Source organism: Lactuca sativa, chromosome 7 (assembly GCF_002870075.4).
Source record: "Lactuca sativa cultivar Salinas chromosome 7, Lsat_Salinas_v11, whole genome shotgun sequence".
Lineage (NCBI taxonomy): Eukaryota > Viridiplantae > Streptophyta > Magnoliopsida > Asterales > Asteraceae > Lactuca > Lactuca sativa.
In genome coordinates, this window is record NC_056629.2 from 78,706,934 (window position 1) to 78,724,231 (window position 17,298).

General features: G+C 36.7%; 2 protein-coding genes across 3 annotated transcripts; one reads left to right on the forward strand and one right to left on the reverse strand.

The window, feature by feature from the left end:
• Positions 1–8,064: 8,064 nt before the first annotated feature.
• LOC111879538 (uncharacterized) lies at positions 8,065–9,821 on the forward strand. The gene is made up of 3 exons (XM_042896760.1): positions 8,065–8,554; positions 8,703–9,175; positions 9,246–9,821. The coding sequence occupies exons 1-3, from the start codon at positions 8,065–8,067 to the stop codon at positions 9,819–9,821; spliced, it is 1,539 nt and encodes a 512-aa protein (XP_042752694.1).
• Positions 9,822–13,416: 3,595 nt separating this feature from the next.
• LOC111879507 (uncharacterized) lies at positions 13,417–17,155 on the reverse strand. Of its 2 annotated transcripts, none has more exons than XM_023875972.3 (15): positions 16,973–17,155; positions 16,252–16,331; positions 16,002–16,119; positions 15,737–15,915; positions 15,574–15,656; positions 15,299–15,489; positions 15,138–15,199; positions 14,931–15,033; positions 14,715–14,843; positions 14,506–14,625; positions 14,308–14,428; positions 14,085–14,241; positions 13,934–14,006; positions 13,727–13,854; positions 13,417–13,639 (listed from the first exon to the last, which is right to left on the reverse strand). In XM_023875972.3, the coding sequence occupies exons 1-15, from the start codon at positions 17,097–17,099 to the stop codon at positions 13,517–13,519; spliced, it is 1,794 nt and encodes a 597-aa protein (XP_023731740.1). In that variant the 5' UTR covers positions 17,100–17,155; the 3' UTR covers positions 13,417–13,516. The 2 variants fall into 2 exon arrangements, with proteins under 2 accessions (XP_023731740.1, XP_023731741.1); XM_023875973.3 differs by having other exon boundaries at positions 14,715–14,834; positions 16,973–17,154.
• Positions 17,156–17,298: the final 143 nt, after the last annotated feature.

The window sequence follows — 17,298 nt, forward strand, 5'->3', positions numbered from 1 at the left end:
TGGTGATGCCTTTCGGTCTCACCAATGCACCAACGGCGTTCATGGATCTCATGAAACAGGGTGTGCAGGCCGATGTTGGATCGTTCAGTGATCGTGTTCATTGATGATATTTTGGTATATTCGAGATCCAGAGAGCAGCATGAGGAGCATTTAAGGGAGATCCTCAGAGTTCTAAGGTCGGAGAGGCTTTATGCCAAATTCTCCAAGTGCGATTTCTAGTTACGGGAGGTCCAGTTTTTGGGGCATCTCGTCAATTAGAGCGGGATTTTGGTCGATCCGGCCAAGATTGAGGCAGTTATGAGGTGGGAGGTGTTGAGATCGCCCACCGAGATCAGGAGTTTCCTTGGGTTGGCGGGCTATTATCGGAGATTCATCAGAGATTTCTCCAAGATTGTCGTGCCACTCACCAGGTTGACCCAGAAGGGTGTCGCTTTTTCTTGGGGTCCAGAGTAGCAGACCTCATTTGAGACACTTCGCCAGAGATTATGCGAAGCCCCGGTATTAGCCCTCCCGGAGGGGATGGAGGACTTTGTGGTATATTGTGACGCATCAATATCAGGGTTGGGTGCAGTACTTATGCAAAGGGGGCATGTGATAGCATATGCATCGAGGCAGCTAAAGCCTCATGAGACGAGGTATCCCACCCATGATCTGGAGTTAGGAGCAGTAGTGTTCGCCCTCAAGATTTGGCGTCACTATTTGTATGGGGTCCGGTATACTATATACACGGACCACAAGAGCTTGAAGTATTTGATGGATCAGCCCAATCTGAATATGGGCCAGAGGAGATGGTTGGATGTGGTAAAGGATTACGATTGTGAGATCCTGTACCACCCGGGCAAGGCTAATGTTGTAGCTGATGCCCTGAGCCATAGGGCGGAGAGTGCCCCGATTCAAGACATCTGTATGTAGTTGACAGTGATGACTCTGGTGTTGGACACCATTCGGGAAGCCCAGGAAGAGGCTGTGAGGCTGGAGAACCGTAAGAGGGAGCGGGTGATTGGGCAGGTACCGGAGTTCGTTACCGATAGTCGCGGGCTTATGACCTTTCAGGGTCGGATTTGGGTGTCGTATGTCGGTGGGGCGCGCACCACATTAATGGAGGAGGCACATCGATCGAGATTCTCGATCCATCTCGGGGCCACTAAGATGTATTTGGACCTGAAGAAAGATTATTGGTGGCCCTGTATGAAGAGGAATGTAGCATGGTTTGTCATGAGGTGCTTGACCTGTCGCAAGGTTAAGGCTGAGCACCAGCATCCGCATGGCAAGTTGCAGCCACTGGAGGTTCCCCAATGGAAGTGGGAACAGATTTCCATGGATTTCATCACCAAATTGCCGAGGACCGCGAGGGGTGTCGATGCAATTTGGGTTATCATCGACCGGATGACGAAGAGCGCTCACTTTCTTGCTATCAGTGAGGGCTCTTATGTAGAGAGGTTGGCCGAGTTGTATGTGAGGGAGGTGGTATCTCGGCATGGAGTGCCGATCTCGATTGTGTCGGATCGGGATGTACATTTCACTTCCAGGTTCTAGAAAAAGTTCCATGAGGAGTTAGGCACGAGGCTGCATTTCAGTACCGCCTACCATCCGCAGTCAGACGGGCAGAGTGAGCAGACGATTCAGACGCTCGAGGATATTCTCCATGCATGTGTGTTGGACTTCGGAGGAAGCTGGGACACGCACTTGCCGTTGGCCGATTTTTCTTATAACAACAGCCACCATTTGAGTATCGGTATGCCTCCCTTCGAGTTATTGTATGGGCGGAGGTGTCGGACTCCCATCTGCTGGGGAGAGGTCGGGCAACGAGTGTTGGGTAGCACTGAGTTAGTGCTTCAAACGACAGAGCAGATACATCAGGTCAGACAGAGATTGTTGACAGCCCAGAGTCGCCAGAAGAGTTACGCAGATAGGCGACGATCCGAGCTCGAGTTTCAGGTCGGAGATTTTGTACTCCTGAAGGTGTCTCCCTTGGAAAGGAGTGATCCGGTTCAGGAAGAGGGGCAAGTTGGGGCCCCGGTACATCGGTCCATTCAGAGTGTCCGCGAGAGTGGGCAAGGTGGCATATCGTTTGGAGCGACCTGCAGAGTTGAGCCAAATTCATGATACCTTCCACGTGTCTCAGTTGAGGAAGTGTATTGCCGACAAGTCGGCAGTGGTACCGTTGGAGGATATTCAGGTGGATGCGACCTTGAATTACGTTGAGATACCGATCGCGATCTTGGATCGGAAGTTCAAGATTCTAAGGAACGAGGAGGTGCCTCTGGTTCGGGTCCAGTGGCAACATCGGAGAGGGTATGAGCTGACTTGGGAGCCGGAGTCAGAGATGCGAAGGCAGCATCCGGAGTTTTTTGTGGCATGAGACTTCGAGGGTGAAGTTTGGATCTAGTGGGGGAGAATTGTAACATACCGAATTCAGGTGTGTGTCTCTTAAACCCTTCTCCTTTTTCCAAGTTGTCAAGTTAAGCCCTTAATTAAATTGTTAGGCTTGTAAATACGTTGGGCATACTGAAGAGTACACTGCACGTACTCGCGCGCTTATTTTGGACGCGGAATCGCCTGGGTACGCTGGGCGTACCCAGGGTTACGCGGGGCGTAGAGAGCCTAGGTGTAAACCCTAATTTGGGGCTTGTGGACTATAAAAGGAACGTTATGGTCTTGACCTCAGCCCCCATTTTAGTGAGTGAAACCCTAATAGAGAGTCCTCCTTCGTTTCTAGCTTGTGTGTTGGTGTTCTAAGCTTCAAAGTGTCATTTCAAGGTGGTGGAAGAGAACAAGTATCCATTTTGGAGGCTAGGAGTTGTGGACAACAGTATATCCGAGCTTTTCAGAGGTTGGAGCTTCTTCCTAAAGTAAAAAGCTCAAATCTTGACTTGTCTTTTGTGTGGTGTGCTTCTTGGACCAATTTATTGGGTTTTTGGTCCCAAGATGGAGACTTTATGAGCAAATGGTCTCCATTGGCCTAGATCTATCATATTTCAGGACAAAATGAGTTGTATGTTCATAAAAATGCAATCTTTGACGTCGATACTAAGCCATGCATGTGATCTAGACCTTTTGAGGGGGAAGGAAAAGTGTTAGAGGGTGTAGGGACCTTTATAGCCATGCAAAGGCTTAAAGGTTCCGACTTTATGGGATTAGAGGTCTAGAAAGAGTCAGATCTGGGAGATGAATGATTGTCTTAACCGTTTAAGACCAAAAACCAAGGAAAGGCAAAACTGAGACTTACGTTGGGTGTAACTCTCAGTACGCGTAGCGTAAGGGGCTGAGACCCCGTTTGTGACTCGCCGGCATACGCCCCGCGTACAGAGAGGGTACGCGCCGCGTACTGCCTTCTGTTGACTTCCGTTGACTTTTAAGATTTTGGACAAACCTTGGACTTTTAGGGTCAGGGAGGGGTAAAATTGTCTTTTACCCTTATGTGGAATTGTAGAGTGGATCTAAGCTAGCCTTTGAGAGCCATTATTTATTTGAGAATGTTGTTATGTGTTTAGGAGGGGGCTAGATCAGTGTGTTCGAGAGCGAGATTATCCGAGATACCCGAGGTGAGTCTTTTCACTATACGTTACCTAGGGTGGTATAATTGTGTAGACCGGAGGGTCTTGTATGCTATGTGTATGTATGTGATTATGTGCAATGTGATATATGTATGCTAAGTGATTGTATAGACCGGACCGGAGGGTCCAACGACATAGACCGGACCGAAGGGTCCAATGATACAGACCGGGCCGAAGGGCCCAACGAGCTACGACCGGACCAGAGGGTCCAACGAGCTACGGGACTGGAGGGTCCCGCTGAGACACATCGACCGGAGGGTCGTACTATAGCCTCGAGAGGCATACGTGTTGTATGTGGTATTTTGGGGAACTCACTAAGCCTTGTGATTACAGTGTTTGTGTGATGTGTTTCAGGTACCAGTGAGGATCGTGGGAAGTCGCCGACATGACCAGTACACACTATTGGAGTTTCATATGTTTGATCTTGGGATGTGATTTTATGGAATTGTTATGTGAACATTGAGAATTGGAATCTTTTATGAATAAAATCGCATTATTAAAAAGTGAAAAATTGTTTTAAATTTTACGATGTTACAAGTTAGTATCAGAGCCTTGGTTTGAGGGATTCGGATGCACCTTCGGGTGTGTCTGCACTCAAACTGAGGATTTGAGAAAGTTTAAATAAAATAAACAGTTTTTCTAAAGAAGTAAAAGAGAAAAACATGAGAAAGCAGTGTGTACGGTCAGCCAGCGCCCGAACGGTGATTTCCAAAAATACCCTTGCGTTATGTGTTATGACTTATGATTATGATATGATATGCATGCTAGAGTAGGCTAGGTATTCATATTAGGACTATAGTGGCCTGATTTGTGATGCCTTAGCCTAGGAAGATTCTTTTGCTTGAGAGTGAGTAGGTAGTAGTGAGGAGCTCATGAGAGATCTACCGAAGGGTAGCCTATGTTAGCGAGATGTAGAGTACTTGTGACATGGGATCCAAGGAGGAGGACTTAGAATGAATACTGATGCGGCGTAGACGGTAGTATAATGGCCCGTACTACCGAAGACACCATATCAGTGTACAGTCCAAGTAAGAATCCTTAGGGTACTAGGAAGCAAGTTGGGTTGAGTTATCGAGTGTGAGTATGCTCAAGCAAATCTCTGATATTTTTGTGTTGTATTTAAGAGTGACAGCATGGTTAGGACACGCCACACACCTGAGAGCAGTGGTACTAATGATGAGGAGATCCGCCGATTGGTTCATGAGGAGGTGGCCGCTACCATCCAAGCCGAGACACTGGAGATGTTTGGGTCTATGAAGACCACTCTGATCGAGACCTTTGACGAGATTTACGTTGTTGTTGCGGCCACCACAGCTGTCGCTGCTACAAGGCCGCAGGGGGTGACTCGTTGCTGTACCGAGAGTTCAGCAACACAAAGCCACCAGAGTTCGATAGGACGCAGGATCCAATCGCTGCGATGAGATGGATTTCGGATATTGAGGGATGTTTCTATACTTGCTCGTGTCTGGAGCATTTGAGAGTTCGGTTTGCACTAAACCGGCTTCGCTTGGGGGCGAAGGACTGGTGGAAGTTTGTGACAACAGATTTCTCTACAGCAGAGCTTACCGCGGTGACCTGGGAGAGGTTCACCACGATGTTTCGAGATGAGTATGTTCCCCCTGTGGAGAGGGAACGTCTAGCCCAGAAGTTCTTGTCCCTCAAGCAGGGAACTGAGTCTGTTACGGTGATTACAAGGATGTTTCATGAGAGGGCGTTGTTTTGCCCTGAGCACGTGTCGACTGAGCAGGCACGTATGAGTCGATACTTGAGCATTTTGAGGAGGGATATCCGTGAGTTCATGGCGAACTCGTCATACCGGACATTTGTCGAGCTCTAGGCAAATGCCCGTAAGAGGGAGATTGGGTTGGAGACTCAGGTCAGGGAGGAGGCCAAGTCTCAGAGGAGGGACAGGCGACCGACACAGGCGCAGCCGGCAGCCAAGCGGACAAAGCCCGCTGATTCGAGATCTGGGGGTCCGAAGGACCGTACTTGTGGGAAGTGCGGCAAGAGCCATGAGGGAGTGCTCAGAGCTAGGTTGTGTTACAAGTGTGGGAAGGAAGGACACTATGCGAGGGATTGTCCCCAGGGATTCATGGTTTGCTTCCATTGCAACCAGACCGACCATCGGAAGGCCGAGTGCCCACAGTTGCGGCAGGGATCGGCGCAGGGATCTGCACCTATTGCCCGAGTTACTAAGGCCCGGCCAGTGAAGGCCGAGGCGCCGAAGGCTCGCGGGAGAGCCTTCTAGTTGACAGCAGAGGAGGTCCGCACAGCGCCCGATCTTGTGGCTGGTATGTATTCTTTCTTTTATTTATGCTGAGTTATGAGATGTTGTGCTTATATTGCGATATGCGTACGTACTTTTCTTGTGAGTTTTGTACCTGCTTTGGTGTTATTTGACTCGGGTGCGAGTCGGTCATTTGTGTCTTTAGCTTTTAGTCAGCACATCAGTACCCAGCGAGAGGCGTTGAGTCGACCTCTACGAGTTTCTATAGCTGACGAGCGAGTGGTGTACACCACTGATGTGATTCAAGGTTTTGTGCTCAAGATTTTTAGCGTTGAGTTTCCGATTGATTTGGTCCCGATTGAGATGGGAGATGTCTGTGTCATAGTGGGCATCCACATCGATATGACACGGTCTTTTATATATATATATATATATATATATATATATATATATATATATATATATATATATATATATATATATATTGGCGAAGCTACCTTTTAATCAAGGGTCTCCAGACACCCTTAATTTTGAAAAAAAAAATACATAGTATATTATATTTTGAGATGGACACTCTTTATAAACTAGAATGGACACCTATGGTCCAATGAAACAAAATTAGAAATTTGTAACAATATTAATTTACATAAATAATGCCACAGATGTATAAGGGGAGCATATAATGAAACAGTTACGAAATAATCTTTTCTTAACACTTAACATATATAATAAAAAATCACATCTAATATGTAAAAAATTTTAAAAAATTGTGAATAATAGAATAAAGAAATAACCCTAAATAAACTTTTCTGGGTTTAGACTCTCGGCACATCCTCAACCGTGCATCCTCTAAACCCTTTCTCCGCCACGGCGCCACTGCAAATCCGCCATCATTGTTGTGATAACCTGGTGCCGTCATTCCATAGTCGCTGTTGTGGTAGCCTCCCTTTCTATTTGTTGGCGATTTTTGTTCGTTTTTATTTTTTCCGGTGGCCAATTTCTTCCTAAAACTCTCCACTGCATTTGTGTTCTTAAAACTGTGAGAGAGATTGAGACGTGATGTATGAGGTAAGGATTCTTTAGTTCTCTATCTTACTTTAATACTATAAAATTAAAAAGCAATTAAATATTTAAATGTGGATATGATATGTGAAACAGTCAAAGTCTATGAAGTATAACTATGTACCATTTCTTTGAATTTGACAGCACATGGCATAGGGAATAAGTTACATACTTTAAAGTTAAAATATGTTAAATTTGTCCATAAATATATATATATATATATATATATATATATATATATATATATATATAAGTCGTTGCTTTCTTATATTGTTCATATGTATTATTAAACAATAAATATGTTTCTTTGTTAATTCATACAGTTTATATCGTATTGTTTTTTTGTTAATTCATAGAGTTTATATCGTATTTGGTGTTATTTATTTATAGTTTTTTTTATTAGTACATTGATTGATGATTATGGGTTTGCAATAATTATTTTTTGTTTCAAGTATAATGTTAAGGTTTTATAAAAAAAAAAAAAAAGATAATACAAGCTCTTTATCTAATGATAACGAAGAAACACATGGAAACAGTAAAGAAGAAACACATCCCTCGAAGTATATGAGAGTTGACTTAAATACACTTCCCGCGGATCCAAGAGAAAGACCGAGTATGGAAGTTTACCATGTCAATCAACGAGATGAAATTAGAAGAGCCTACTTGCAAAAAGGACCATGTCAACCTCGAGATCATTCTTTCCAACAAAGAGATATTGGAGGTAGACTTCGTAGATTTAATCCTTCTTGGTTTAATGATTACAAATATTGGCTAGAGTATAGTACAAAATTGGAAGCCGCATTTTGTTTATGTTGTTATTTATTTAAACCTGAGATAAAAAACCAAGGCGGTTCAGATCATTTTGTAAAAAATGGATTTAATACTTGGAATAAAAGATTGAGTCTAGAACATCACAATAATGGAGCTCCACATAATATGGCAATCCTAAAGTGTCAAAATTTGATGAACCAAAGATAATCCATAGCTACTGCTTTTGATAAGCAAAGTGACTTGGTTAGGACCAACCAACGTATTAGATTGAATGCTTCTATTGATTGCGTTAGATTCTTATTGCGACAAGGCTTACCTTTTCGAGGTCATGATGAAAGTGAAGACTCGATTAATAGAGGTAACTTTCTTGAACTTCTTTAGTTCTATGCTGATCGAAATGATAAAGTAGGTAGTGTTGTATTAAAGAATGCTCCAAAGAATTCACAAATGACAAGTAGTTCAATTCAAAAGGATATTGTACATGTTGCGGCAAAGGAAACGACTAAGGTTATTGTGAAAGATATCATAAGTGAATTCTTTGCAATTTTAGTAGACGAATCACGTGATGTGTCTTGTAAAGAGCAAATGACATTGGTTTTACGGTTTGTGAATAGTCAATGGGTTGTTGTGGAGAGATTTATTGGCATAAAACATGTCAGTGACACTTCGGCTTTGTCATTAAAGACAACTATTTATTCATTTCTGACAGAATGTGGATTGAGTCCATATAAGATTCGAGGACAAGGTTATGATGGAGCTAGTAACATGAGTGGTGCATTTAATGGATTGAAGACTTTGATTTTGAATGAAGTGAAATCTGCACATTTTATTCATTGTTTTGCTCACCAGTTACAATTAACACTTGTGTTTGTTGCAAAGAATCACCCAGACATTAATGACTTTTTTGACTTGATTTCTCGTTTGTTAAACATGATTGGTTCTTCTTATAAACGTCGAGACAAATTAAGAGAGACACAATAAACAAAAGTGGTAGAAGCATTGGCTACAGGTTTCTTTTATTTTGTCTTATTTTTATTTTATATTGATTTATACTTTTTGTTGCTAATTTTTTTTGTTAATTTTAGGTGACATTCAAAGTGGTACGGGTTTGAATCAAGAAGTTGGTATCAAACGACCTTGTGATACTCGTTGGGGTTCTCATTTTGGTTCACTCTTAAATATCAAGAGAGTGTATTATTCAATTTGTGAAGTACTTGAAGACGTTAAAGTTAATAGTAATTGTCAAGATCATAGAGCAGAAGCACGTTGTCTCCTAAAGTTTTTACAAACTTTTGATTTTATTTTTTGCTTACACTTGATGGTTGATATCTTAGGGGTCACAAATGATTTGAACGCCACGCTGCAAAAAAAGGACCAGGATATTGTAAATGCAATGCATCAAGTGAGATCCTCTAAGGACAGACTTAATCATATGTGGGAGGAAGGATGGGAATCATTTTTAAAAGATGTTACTTTGTTTTGTGAAAAATGTGATATTGAAATATTGAATATGGAAGATCCATATTATAGTGGAACAAGTCGTCGGAAAGTTTCACAGGTTAGCAACTACAACTTTTTTTTCAAGTTTCTTAACTAATCATTAACACATTCTTGTATTTAACTCGTAGATTAACTACTTGCACCACTACAAAGTTGATGTATTTATTGCGGTCATCGATATGCAATCCCAAGAGCTCAACAATCGATTTAATGAAATAAACACGTCATTACTTGTTTCCATGGCTTCTTTGTGTCCAAGTAATTCTTTTCCAGCTTTTAATGTAGAGGAGCTACTCAAGATGGCTACGTTTTATTCTAACGAGTTCCCAGAACATGACCTTGGAGCACTTAGAGCAAGTCTTCAAAATTATATTGTGGATGTGCGAGGTGATGAAAGGTTTAAAAACTTGAAGGGAATTGGAAACTTGGCAAAGATGATGGTTGAAACAAACAAGCATACAATATATCCAATGGTATATCTTCTACTAAAATTAGCATTAACATTGCCAGTTGCAACATCCACTGTGGAACGTGCATTTTCCGGAATGAAGTTGATAAAGAACAATTTGCGTAATAAGATGAGTGATCAATTTATAAATGAGTTCCTAGTATCATATATTGAGAAAGATGTGTTAGATAGTATTAGCAACGACATAATCATAGATTTTTTTAGAAAAATGTCAACTCGTCGTGAACAATATTAAGACATTTTTGGTGATTTTTTTTAAAATTATTTTGATCTTTGGTATTAAAGTTAATGAATAATTAGCCAAGACATTATTATTGACAAACCGATCCGATAACCAAGTTTTAGACCTGTTTGATTTATTATTTCATTTTAGTCGGACACACGTGGATTTGAATCATGGATTCGCCACTATATATATATATATATATATATATATATATATATATATATATTTATATATATATACTTATAAAGGAAGCATTTTTTCTTTCACCACATTCATTTGAAACTCTCATGACTTTTCAATTTTTTTCTAATAATAATTATAATTTGGTTAATTAGGTTAAACAAATATCAAACCTAAAGTGTAATCATATATAAACTAAATTTCAATATTAAAATAATATCTTTACTAATACTTATAAAGTTATGATTTTTAACTTTTAACATATTATACTTAATTTATTAGTTTTAATATATTGTTGTTTGTAAACCATTATCATTTTAAAGATACAATTTTGTAACAATTTGTATGAAATACTTAAATTATTAATTTAAATATAGCATTACATGGTCAATTTAAATATAAAATTTTGTTTAACTTAAACAACTCAAAGAATATTTTGTAAATAGTTAAAAGTGATAAATTGTAATGTCTTTCTAATAATGATTTTAAGTTGATTAATAAGTTTAAATAAATATCAATTCTAAAATGTAATCATAAATAAACTAAATTTTAATCTTAAAATAATATATTTACTTCTACATATAAAGTTATGTCTTTAACTTTTAACATATTATACTTAATTTATTAGATTAATATATTGTTATATGTATACCATTATCGGTTGAAAGCTACAACTTTTGAACAGTTTGGACAAAATACTTAAATTGTTAACTTAAATATAACGTTATAATGTCAACTTAAATATAAATTTCTGTTCCACTTAAAAAACCAAAGAATATTTTGTAAATAGGTAAAAGTGATAAATTGTAGTGATAAATGAAAAAACTAAATTGTAATTTCAGTTAACCTAAAATACTTCCTAAAGATATTTTATAATGGTTAAAAGTTTCAAATAAGTAACTTAACTAACCTACAACAACAGTGGTTAAAACTAACTCTATATTAATGATTATATTGTTACCTTTAAAATCAAAAAACAATGTTTGATGTTTTAAATAATTATAATGATAGAAATTAAAACATTAAACAAATAAATTTTAAAAAATTAATTAACAACAACAACTATAAATAATATTAAACCGTATATTATATTTAATTTTATTAATATGTAACTCGCAGGTAGAAATCATTTAATCGATTGGAATTATCCAGTTATAATAGATGTATATATTATCATATAATTCAAAATGATTGTATTGTTACCTTTAAAATCAAAAAACAATGTTTGATGTTTTAAATAATTATAATGATAGAAATTAAAACATTAAGCAAATAAATTTTAAAAAATTAATTAACAACAACAACTATAAATAATATTAAACCATATATTATATTTAATTTTATTAATATGTAACTCGCGGATAGAAATAATTCAATCGATTGAAATTATCCAGTTATAATATATGTATATATTATCATATAATTCAAAATAATCAATATATTATATCAATTTAGTATACAAATTATTATCAAATTTAACAACAACGTTATTATTATATATTTTTAAAAAAATATACATATATTTGTTAAGACTTCAACTATATAGGTGTTTCTGCGCAACGCGTGGGTATTCGTCTAGTATATATATATATATATATATATATATATATATATATATATATATATATATATATATATATATATATATATATATATATATATATATATATATATATATATATTGGAGTCTTTCTCTCCACAAGGGCTTTTTTAAAGAGACAATCTTGGGCTTTATATATATTAGAGTTCTCTCCACACAGGCTCTTTTAGAGAGACAATTTTGGGCTTTATATATATTAGAGTGGAGTAGAAGTCTTAGTTTTATTAAAATAAAAGAAAAAGAAACTCATGATTAAAGGTTTGACAAGATGAAATTATGGGCGAGAGTTTTTATAAGATTTTTGGAGGTTTTTTTAAGAAACCTAAAGAAAACCAATATACATAATGTTAACTATTTAAATAATTAAATGGAAACTTCATATTATAATCTGAAAATCAAAAAATAAAAATCGATCGACCTACCCGACCATACATGTTGGCCGTGCTAATATAGTTGTCTATTTTATTTTTTATTATATCGTATACTATTATACAAGAATTTTGGTATAACCCTTCAAAATAATTTATATATAAAATTATTTTGTGATATTTTATTTCATAAAGTTTTATAAACATAGTTGATCAATGTTTTATATTATAAAAAAAATTATTCCATTTTCTTAGAAGTATAGAGAAACCGGAAGAAGTAAGTCATTATTAAAATAAGTTATTCGTTTTTTGTTACATAATTTTTTTTGATAAAGACACAACCGGGGTTATCACCTCTTAAAGATAGAGTTGTAAATGAACTGAACGTTCAACGAACTGTTCATAAACCGCTCGTCGGGAAGTTCGTTTATTTAATAAATGAACGAACATAAACACAAATTCTTGTTCGTTTAGTTAAATAAACGAACATGAACAATGGTCTCGTTCGTTCAATTATGTTCGTGAACGTTCGTTCATATAAGTTCATTTTATCTTCATATATATTTAATTGAGTTTGATTTCATTACTATATTATATGCTCATTTATGTTTATATAGGTTTGTTTATCTTTATTTATTTATGTTCGTTTGTTTATGTTCGTTTATCATGTTCACGAACATAAATGAACGAACATTAACAATGTAATTTGTTAAATGAACGAACATGAACAAGAAAACTCGTTCGTTCAACCGTTCGTGTTCATTCATTTGTTCGGTTAACTTAAACGAACGAACATGAACAATCATCGTTCGTGTTCGTTTAGTTCGTTTACAGCCCTACTTAAAGATGTTTAACAATTAGACTATTTGTCCATTCAATCAATAAGTAAACATTTGTCTATTGTTATTAGAAGTGTTATTCAGTCAGTTGTCGGTTTATACAGTTTGGTTTATTAGTTTATGTACATCTTAAAAATAACCATAACCAAACCAAATAAAGTTCAACTTGATTGGTTTAGGTTAATTCGGTTACTGTTTATTTTGTTTGGTTCAACGGTTGAACCAAATAAAATTTCACATGTAACAATAAATATTAAACTCAAAGAAAAAAATTTACTAAAATTTTACCATATGAAAAAAAAAAAAAACACTAATACATAACATATTCTAACGAGTCTTTCATAATATGTTGTTTTGAAATATCGATATAACCATACAAATTATAGATATGTGTTAATATAACTTTAATCGTATAAGAAAATGAAATAAAGGCCATATTTTTTTTTGGGATAATGGTTCATAATTAAATAATAAATTATAAAAATATTTTTAGTAACTATTTATCAATTTAAATATAAAAAGTTAATTTATAGATATAAACTGAAAAAATGAAACCAAATAAAGTATACTTATTCGATTAAATAACCCTAACCCAATAAAAGAAGGATGAAACGGACTTCACAAAAACGGACGTTAAATACATTGTAACTCAATTTTTTTCAAGGTAAAACCATTTTTACAGTTTGTGTATTGTTAATTAAACAGAGGATTGAAGTTTTAACACAATGCTTCAGCCATGATTGAACGATAAGTAAGCTGCTGTTCATAAAGTTGCCTGAAAATACGATATTTTGCATCGTGATACTTCTTCACTTTCGGATCTTCTGATGGATAGATCACCTGTAAATTTACAAAAATGACACTTACATACCCTCACTTTACTCTTTTCCACATTCAACCCTTAATTATTAATTAATTACAACAAACCTGTCCAGCTGCATTGAGTGCCTTCATGGCCCCTCTCAGACTTGAATATTTCTTTGCAGCAACAGCTCCAACAATGGCAGCACCTAATAGCACCGACTCACTTTCCCTTGGAAGAATTATCCGACAACCTTTATTTATTTAAATAATTACATTTTTTTTTAAATATATAAAAAAAATAATGAGAGAGAGAGAGAGAGAAAGAGAGACCAACGATATCAGCATGCTCTTGAATGAACAGCAAATTCTTTGAAAGCCCACCAGAAGCAAGCAGTGTATCAATCTAGAAAGAGCATTAACAATCTTGTTAGTGGGAGGGGTATTTTGGGTATTTAGTATATTAAAAAAAAGTAGTCTTTACTTTGTGTCCATGGTTATTGCAATGGTCTATGATATGACGTGTACCATATGCAAGGCCTTGTACAGTGGCAAAGTATTGAAGTGCCAGCTGTCTTTCACTCGTGTCAAGATTTAAACCACAAATCATTCCTTTCGCATTTGGATCCGCAATCGGAGACCTAAAAGCAAAAAAATTCAAAGTTATTTGTCACATCATTTTTGAAGGGTATTTACATCATATTTACCTGTTACCATGAAAATCAGGAAGCACGTGTAGATCAGATGTTAAAGCAGCAATAAATGGAGCGCCAGTGTCACGCATCAATTGTGCTAGTAAATCGTTCAACATTTGAAAAAGAGAAATATCTGGAAGATTTACATAATTTTAAAAACCAATACAGTGGGTCCCACAATGTCAATGATTAAATTAATTTGATTCTTACTTTGGGAAGCAGCACGATTTGCGAGATGTGAAGATGCAACGTGATTATCGACTATGTAATCCAATAGTGCACCCGTTGCACTTTGACCTCCTTCAGTCAACCAATACTCAGGAACCATAGCTACATGTATCCAAAACAAGCTAAATTATAAATAAATAATTTCTTGTTTTTTGTAAATTGTTTAAGTGAGGGTAAAAAAAAAAAATTACCTGACCAAAATGGGCCCCACACACCGGGAATAAACAATTTGGTTTTTGAGATAGCCATGTGGCAGGTGGAAGTTCCACATACCAAAACCATACGCCGGCATATTCCATCGTCATCAGATTCTATTATTTCTAACATAATAAAATATTTAAAAAACATAATAGCAAAATATAAATTCTATATAAACAATATATATGGTAAATTGAAGAAATTGTAACCTTTTGCTTCGGATTCAGGCACACTTTCCATTACCCCGATGCCACCAGCATGAGCATCAATCAGTGAAGTTCCTACTGGAATCCCACTCACAAGCCCTAATTCCTGGAAAATTAAATCAAACTAAAAGATTTGTTTGATTGATTATTTAATTATTTAATTAATTAAAACCTCAATGAATGTGAATTCTTGATTACAAAATATCTTGCCTTGGCAGCATCAGGTGTTAGACCACAGCCCAGAGCATGACCAGGGAAGGCTACACTTCTTCCTGTGTTCATCACAAGTAAAAAGACGTAAATGCCCTCCTTATCGTCATCATGACGTATATATATACATGAATACATGATAAAAACAAAGGGTAATGTACCTATTTTGGAATGATGCCCTTCAACAAGGTCATGTAACCCAATCTCTTCCCAAAAATCATCATCCCATCCACATGCTTCCATTTCCATGTCTCTAGAGCTTTTTTCATCAATGTGTTGCATATGTGCATGACCTAAATATGTCCATTTGCATACTGTTGTGCACATGCTACGCGTATCATCTCCTGTTGCTCTAGAGAAATTACAGTGAATCAGAAAGAAAAATATCAAAGGAGGGTAAATTTGGAATATCAAAAAAAAAAGATGTATGGTTTACCTGTATGACAACCAATCACTCAAATCCATCCACCTCCATGTCATTGACCAAGATTCTTGCAAATTCCCTTTCACCCACAACAGCTATAATTACAGAAACAAAATTCATTAGTAATTAGGGTTTGGGGGATTTGGGGATTTGGGGTTTAGGGTTAGGTAAATACCTTAGGTGGTTGCATCTCAGGAGAAATAGAACCACCACAATACTGTAACACAGGTGAATTTAAGGAATTTATTTTTTCAGCTTGTTTTACAGCTCTATGATCCATCCATACTATTACATTTCTTCTTGTATCACCACTCAAAGAAACTGAAACAGGTTGACCTTCAGAATCCACAGCAACTGCATAATTGATAATCATAATCAATCCAAAGATTAAAAACTTAATGAAAAGAAGGAAAAAAAATGGGTTATTAGTGTGAAATAACCAAGAGAACATGTAGCTGCAAAGCCTAATCCAATTACTTCTTCACCAGCCACATCAGCAAGGCTTAAAGCTCTCTTGACAGCAGTGCATATTGCAAGCCAGATGTCAGTTGAAGATTGCTGAAATTGCACAAAAGAATAAATGGCATGTAGGAAAGAAACTTTCCTTTTTTGTTTGACAAATGGGAATCATTTCTTTATCTGTTTTTATTTTATTAGAATCTTGTTTTTTTAACATCATGATATATTCACCTCAACACAGTCGCCTTCTTTCCAAATTTGTATAGGGCTGCTAGCAGAACCCAGAAGCTTCCCACCTTTATCAAAAAGTCCTGAAATATGTAACCAAGGTATGTATCTATTAATAAAAAAAAAAGGGGGCATTTTAGACATTTGGTCAATAGTCAAACTTTCCTATTTAACTATGTGCCAAGTGTCTTCAAAATAGAAGTAAAATAAATCAAATTAAATGAATGTTACATGTGAGACAAAAAAGCTTATAACTAGGGTAACTCCAAAATAAGCTCAATAGAAGTAAAACTAAACCAATCAATTTTTAGGGCTTTAGATGCAAAAATGAAGTCTATTACTATATTCTTCTACAACTGTGTATAACTAAATAAGAACTAGATGTTAATTTACAATCAAACATATTACTTCTCAAAAAGCAAACTGATACTGAAATTAGTCATAAATTCAACACCACCAGTCTCTATTAACAGCAGTTGCTACAAAATTCTAAGTTAAAACCATCAAATTTCCCGCAAAATCCTTCCAATTCGTATCAATTTTGGCATCATTACTTACCTTCGTTGACTTTAAAACGCTACGTAAATTTCCTTCCGAAATTAACACGAAAAGTGAGAAATGTTCACAAACAGTAAACCACCAGTGTACAGAGCATATCCGATACAATTACTAGTCTACAATAGTATACTTAAAAGAAGCGTAAGAGATAGAGAAAGGTGGACACCTGCGCGAGCGCTACCGGTGCCTACGTCGACACCGAGAAACACGGAACGACTGGGACGACTAGGTGCGGCGGCGGCAATGGCGACTGCGGTGGCGGTGGCGGTGGCGGTGGCCGTCGTGGTGATCATCTTGAAAGAAGCTGAAATGAAACGGTCTGAGGCGGAGAGAAACGGTGGTAGTTTTATCCTTTTTCAACATTTTTTAATTAATTCATTAATTTCTTTCAATCTAATCTTCTACTAATTGCAATAAATCACTTAACTTCGATTTTAGTACAAGAATGGTCCCTATACTAATCATCAACTTTCCTTTTTGTCCCCTAACCAA